Below are 6775 nucleotides of genomic sequence, written 5' to 3'. Positions count from 1 at the left end.
AGTATTTTCTATATTTGTTTCAGTTTTCAGTTTGTGTGATGTACTCAGCACAAGAAGTGCTAGGAGATGTGCTAGGCCCAACTGTATCTATGTTAAACGGTCTCCAGAACAAACCCGCTGACCCGCTGTACATACCATCACAATTATTCCTCATTCCCCAAGATTAATTTTTGATCCCCTCAGTTTTTTCTAAAAATCGTTGCAATTCATTTCACATTATTAACAAACTAGACAGCAAATTTGATTCTGAAGCTGACAGCATAATGATGCCCAAATGTTGGATATTCTGAATGAAAAGGTCAATTGTGTACACATTGCTAACAAAACCAGATTTGTGATGTACGTGATTAAGTTCTAGTAGCATTCTATTGGAGTCCTAAGAAAACATATTTGCACCAGCTCTCATCTAACATAGTGAAATAGTTGGCCGACTATCAAATGTTTTAATGCCTCTGTCTAAATAGAAACTGGAACTCAATGTAAAAGAAAAATCACAAAACCAATAAGATAGAATTTCAACATCTTTGTTATGATTCCTTCTTTTCATTTGCTTTTTTCATTTTCTTCTTAAGGTTCTTGATATCATTGTACAAATTGCGATGAAGAACTCTTGATGCACAAATGACGCCTCCGTGGATGGCTCCTGTAAAACCACAGGAAAATATATCCTGACCTGGAATGATAGAAGCAAGAAACAGAGGAGTGGATTACACAACAACATCGACAAGAATAACCATTTCTGATTTTGATATTTACGCTCTCTTTCACTTGTCTCAACACAATGTGTAAATACAACAGTAAAAAGACCATAAAATGTAGCAGCAGAATTCAGTAATTTGGCCCATCAAGTCTATTCCATTTAATTATGCCTGATATGTTTCTCAACTCCTCGTTCCTTCTCCTCGAAGCCCTTGATCTCCTTACCAATCAAGAACATACCTATCTCGGTCTTAAATATACTCAATGAATTGACCTCCCAGCCTTCTGTAGCAATGAGTTCCACAGATTCACCACCCTCTAGCTGAAGAAATTCCTCATTATCTCAGTTCAAAAGGGTCATCTCTTCTCTCTGATGACATGCCCTCACTTACTAGTGGAAACATCTTCTCCACGTCTGTATTTTCTTTGTTGGGACTATAAACCAAAATGGAATTTGGACTGTAATAACTGAAATACCAGGAATATTTTGCAACTTGAACATCAAAAGCTGCTTTTTATTTTGAACTATGCGACGCAATGTTGCTGCTTGAATCAGTGACAGGAAGAATTTAAGATTGAATGGCACCAAGAATCTTTTGAGTCAAGGGAACGCAATCTGATAACAGCCCTCAGATTGGTTGAGCTTCAGGGTGTTAAAAACGTTGCAATCGGCAAGGCAGAAGAGAAAATAAAATGGTCAGAGCCTTCTAACAGAAAGAATCCATCTCTCTATGCCTCTCTCAGTGGAAAAAATGACCGAAAAAAACAAAAGCTTAAAAATAAATCTAAAGCAATAAATGATCCAGGTCCACCTGATCAACCACCAATTCAACACAATGCCATCATTGCTAAAACCAAAAGGAATGTGAGAAAACAGTTTTCCACCATTCGGATTTCTGATCTCAGGAATTTTGTTTACCCTCCTGTATTCTTCATTCTATACCCATTATAGGTCCATTAAACTTCCTTTTATCTGGCTTAATCATGATGGATTGTGTTTGTATTGGGGGTTTGAAGGGATGTAGTTCATGTCACATACTCAGAAATTAAAAATCCCATGTTTTCAGTTTTTTGTTAAGGTTAAAGCTGTTACTGTAGAGTTATTTACTGCTAATGACAAAACCTAGTGTGAAATCCTTTTATTCTGAGTAGCAGTCAGCCAGCTAAATTGTTCAATTTGGTGAACCCATTGGAATTTTACCCATATATACATTTTATGACAGCTTGTGAAACAATGGAGCATGATTACTGGTGCAATTTTTCCATTTGCATTATGAGAAATACAAACTTCAGCGTTTGACATACTCTTTGAATTAACGGTTTTGTGATGGGTTAATTTGATAGCGTAACAACTCAAATTTTACTTTGAGTAACAATACTTGTAAAATGTGTATTAGCTCAGATGCTGAAACATTTTTCCCTTGGGTTAATTAGCAAGTTTGGAGAAGATTTGTAGCTTAGGTTGAGGTTCTGGATGTAAAGTTTGCTCGCTGAGCTGGAAGGTTCATTTTCAGACGCTTCCTCACTAGGTAACGTCATCAGTGAGCCTTCAGTGAAGCAATGATGTTATGGCCCGCTTTCTATTTATGTCCTTAGGTTTCCTTGAGTTGGTGATGTCATTTCCTGTTCTTTTCCTCAGAGAGTGAGAGATGGAATCCAAGTTGATGTGTTTGTTGGTAGAGTTCCAGTTGGAATACCATGCTTCTAGGAATTCTCGTACATGCCTCTGTTTGGCTTGTCCTTGGATGGATGTGTTGTCCCAGTTGAAGTGGTGTCCTTCCTCATCAGTATGTAAGGACACTAGTGATAATGGGTCATGTCTTTTTGTGGCTAGTTGATGTTCATGTATCCTGGTGGCTAATTTTCTGCCTGTTTGTCCAATGTAGTGTCTATTACAGTTCTTGCAAGGTATTTTGTAAATGACGTTGGTTTTGCTGTATAGGGTCTTTCAAGTTCATTAACTGCTGTTTCAGTGTGTTGGTGGGTTTGTGAGTTACCACGGTGCCAAGAGGTCTGAGTAGTCTGGCAGTCATTTCCGAGATGCCTTTGATGTAGGGCAGAGTGGCTAGGGTTTCTGGGCGCATTTTGTCTGCTCGTTTGGATTTGGTGCTGAGAAATTGATGGACTATGTTCATTGTTTACCCGTTCTGGGGTTTGGGCTTTCTTATTTTAAAAATCTGCAAACCATGATCTTCATTAGTATTTATTGCGAATTCCTATTTGCCTGAAACCAAGTGGTTTGCTTGGCCATTACAGGGGGGAGTTAAGTGTCAACCATATTGCTGTGAACCTGAAGGCAGATCAGGTAAGGATGGCAGAGTTAAAGAGTACAAGTGAACCAGATTGTGACTTTAAAAAAAAACACAACAATCCAACAATTACAAGGTCACCATTACTGCTAAATACGAATGAGCATGTATTAACTGAATCTAAATTCTTCAGTTTTGCGATGGGAGTTTAATTCATGATCCAGATCATTAGGATAATAAAAAGGTAAAGGTGAAGTCATCATTGTCTTACCAGACCATAGTGCTGCTCTTCCATCAGAGAGCAACTGGTGGTGATTTAACCTCAGGATCACTAGGCCTCAGATGAGGCAAGAGGTTGAGGAAAGTCCTTCATGGTAACCTCAGCCAGTGTGGGAATTGAACCCAATTGAACTCACTCTGTATCACAAGACACCATCTGAACTAACCAACCCAACATGTTGCTGTTTCCAATAAATGAATACAAGAGAAGCATGGACGGGTTGGACCGAAGGGTCTGTTTCCATTCTGTACATCTCTATGACTCTTTGATTCTATGACATTGGAGCATATTTTACACATCTTAAGTGTAACTGATTTGTATTTTAAAATTCAACTGTCTTTTTTTGGTGGATAAGGATTTCCAATAGAATAAGAACATGAAAGTTCAAACACTTTATGTTAACATGATTTCATCTGTTACAGATGAAAGGGGGCTTTACAATCTAAAAATGACACCACTGATCTCAACATTTTTGAATGTACTGTAAATCTACAGATCTTGAAAGTATATTTTGAGATAAATGAGTAATCTGTAGTTGAAATTAGCAGGATGGATGGGAATTTTGGGTGAATTTGTACGTAATTTATTCCACAATATAATTTTAAGGGCATTGTGATCCTTCTAACATATACAACTTAATAAAATTTACTATTTTTGATTTTGTAATAGGTTGGGCTTAATCCAAATCCTGCTTAAAATTACATTAAACTGTTTACTGGTTTGACCAATTTCTTTAGCATTTTAATTAAATTATAATTCTTTAGCTTGTCACCTTCCTATTGGTTGTAACTAACTGCTTGAAACTACCACCTTTAATGACCAAAGTTTCTAAATATTGTTAGAAAGGATGTATTTTAGGTAAATTTATGCCTTTATGATTGTGCTTATACTTTTTTTTCTAAGACCATATTTTGCAGTAAAAGTGCCCACTCCATTAGTCCTATCAGAAGTCCACACTTTCCAACTTAGACCAACCACTGGCCTTTTCAACAGCTGCATGTTTCAGGAAATTGTCCTATTGCTGACAATTTGATGCCACACCTTGGGGTAAGCGATACATTCAACTAAACAAGAAATTTCCAGTTTCTGTTGTGGATTCCACATCCCTGTTATCGCTTCATTTAAGGTGGCATACCTGTCAGGTAAAGGCTCTTGACTGGCGTTTTTGCTCTTAAGGAGGCAATAGCTTCTGGTGCAAAACGCGATACATCATGATTGGCACCGTAAATTTCTCCACGAGAAGAAGCTATGTAGAACTCATGTGAAAGTGGAGACCCAACCCTAATATACTCGATCTGTGGAGGATTCAGACACAAACAAGTTAGCCAAAGGAAACTGAAAGCAGAAATTAGTTTTTCCACTAGTTATAAGGAATTATGAGCTTACAAGTGCAAAGGAAGGAGCAGCAAAGATATTAGGTTCAAAAGTTACTTTCCAGCCAAACACAACGAGAAACATACTTTTGAACAGCATTCAGAGTGAGCATGCAAAATGCGATATGGTTGTCATCTTTCGCAACAATGTAAAAATGACTGGCTGATAAGAAAAGATGGAGAAAGTGAGGACTGCAGATGCTGGAGATCCGAGTCGAGAGTGTGGTGCTGGAAAAGCACGGCAGGTCAGGCAGCCTCTGAGGAGCAGGAGAATCGACGTTTCAGGCAAGAATCCTTCATCAGGAAACATGCAAACATCAAAGAGAGTAATTTTGCCTTTTCATATATACACCAAATTGCATGCATTTTACGTAAACTTTACTATTTTTTAAAAGTTAACTTGTTTCACTTCATTTTTTTGTGACAATGGGTTCAAAACCCTCTCCTCATTCTCTTTGTGTGTGGAAATAACTAACTGATCAATTTGACCAGACCCTGAGAAAATGACAATCTGGTTATTATCAATTTAAAAATAAAGGTTATCAGGCGGAAGGTAATCACATTGACTGGCTTTTTTACCCTTCAGGAGACATTAATGAGATTCTGCAGACCCAATTAAGTGTCCTTAGGTTCTGACTCTATCAGGTGGTGAGAGCGCTAATCAGGAAGGTGACTTGATCCAGAATAGCCCTGAAAAGAAGCTTAGGATTTTAGTAGACGACACAAGCAGTGCTAAAGCCATGTCAATCTCCGACTGCAATACAGACTCTTCTATAATGTAAATTCTAACTCTCACAAGATAATAACAAACAAGACTTTTATTTATGTTTTTTATATTTGTTCATTGATGGAATATAGACTTGCTGGTGACAGCAGCATTTATTGCCCATCCCCAGTTGCCCTTCTGAAGATAGTGTTGAGCTCTCATCTTGGTTTGTAGCAATCCATGTGGTGTAGATGTATCATGTGGTGTTAGGGAGGGAATTCCAGGTTTTTGACCCAGTGACAAAGAAAGAAAAGGTGTATAGTTCCAAAGCAGGATGGTGTGTGGCTTGGAACTTGTAGGTAGTGGAGTTTGCAACGTCTTTGTCCCTCCAAGTGAGAGTGGTCGCAGAGTTGAAAAGTGTTATCAGAGGAACATTTTTGATTTGCTTCAGTGCATTTTGTAGTTGTTAAATACTGCCACTACAGTATGTTGTTGTGGAGGTCAAGAATATTTAAGGTCATGGATGGAGTACCAAATAGGTGGACTCCTTTGACATGGAATATGTCATTAGTAGAAAGCTATTTGATTACATTTGCTGATAAACATACCCTGTCTTTAAGTTGTGGGAAATACTCGGTAACTCGGTCCAATAATCTTCTGGCAATATCCATTTTAAAATTTTCATATTCTTCTCCTCTCTTTTTCACACGTTCATCCTTCCATTCTTCAAACCACTCATATTGTGCCAACGTCACAATTACCATATTAGACTTCCCTAAAGAATATAAATTTAAATTATTCCACTTTCCAATACAAATTTCACAATAATAAAACAAAATCGTTCTTTTAAACGATTTTTAAAAATTAGAAAATCAAGTTTTGTGTGCAATGGTCTTGTTTATGCTAAAAGTCTAAGACATTTTGATCTTTTTAGGAAGGACTCCAAGCAGGAAGTGGAGGAGATGCGCTGGAGTGCAATGTTGACCATGTGGGAGAGGAAATTGTAGTCATAGAGATGTACAGCACGGAAACAGACCCTTCGGTCCAACCCATTCCTGCCGACCAGATATCCCAACTCAATCTAGTCCCACCTGCCAGCACCCAGCCCATATCCCTCCAAACCCTTCCTATTCATATACCCATCCAAATGCCTCTTAAATGTTGCAGTTGTACCAGCCTCCACCACATCCTGTGGCAGCTCATTCCAGACACATACCACCCTCTGTGTGAAAACGTTACCCCTTAGGTCTCTTTTATATCTTTCCCCTCTCACCCTAAACCTATGCCCTCCAGTTCTGGACTCCCCAACCCCAGGGAAAGACTTTACCTATTTATCCTATCCATGTCCCTCATAATTTTGTAAACCTCTATAAGGTCACCCCTCAGCCTCCGACGCTCCAGGGAAAACAGCCCCAGCCTGTTCAGCCTCTCCCTGTAGCTCAGATCCTCCAACCCTGGCAACATCCTT

The 6775-nt window shown here is 38.5% G+C and overlaps 1 protein-coding gene across 1 annotated transcript in view; it reads right to left on the bottom strand.

The window, feature by feature from the left end:
* Positions 1–508: 508 nt before the first annotated feature.
* The window catches only part of LOC122539900 (all-trans-retinol 13,14-reductase-like), a 33358-nt gene continuing 27091 nt past the window's right edge, over positions 509–6775 (bottom strand). Inside the window, exons 9-11 of the mRNA XM_043675057.1 lie at positions 5916–6082; positions 4364–4523; positions 509–673 (exon numbers count right to left, since the gene is read on the bottom strand). Of these exons, the coding sequence (XP_043530992.1) occupies positions 528–673; positions 4364–4523; positions 5916–6082 (473 nt within the window). The 3' untranslated portion in view covers positions 509–527. The remainder of the gene's footprint in view (positions 674–4363; positions 4524–5915; positions 6083–6775) is intronic.

The sequence above is a fragment of the Chiloscyllium plagiosum genome, chromosome 33 (assembly GCF_004010195.1).
Source record: "Chiloscyllium plagiosum isolate BGI_BamShark_2017 chromosome 33, ASM401019v2, whole genome shotgun sequence".
Taxonomy (NCBI): domain Eukaryota; kingdom Metazoa; phylum Chordata; class Chondrichthyes; order Orectolobiformes; family Hemiscylliidae; genus Chiloscyllium; species Chiloscyllium plagiosum.
This window is presented reverse-complemented; position numbering and strand designations above follow the sequence as displayed.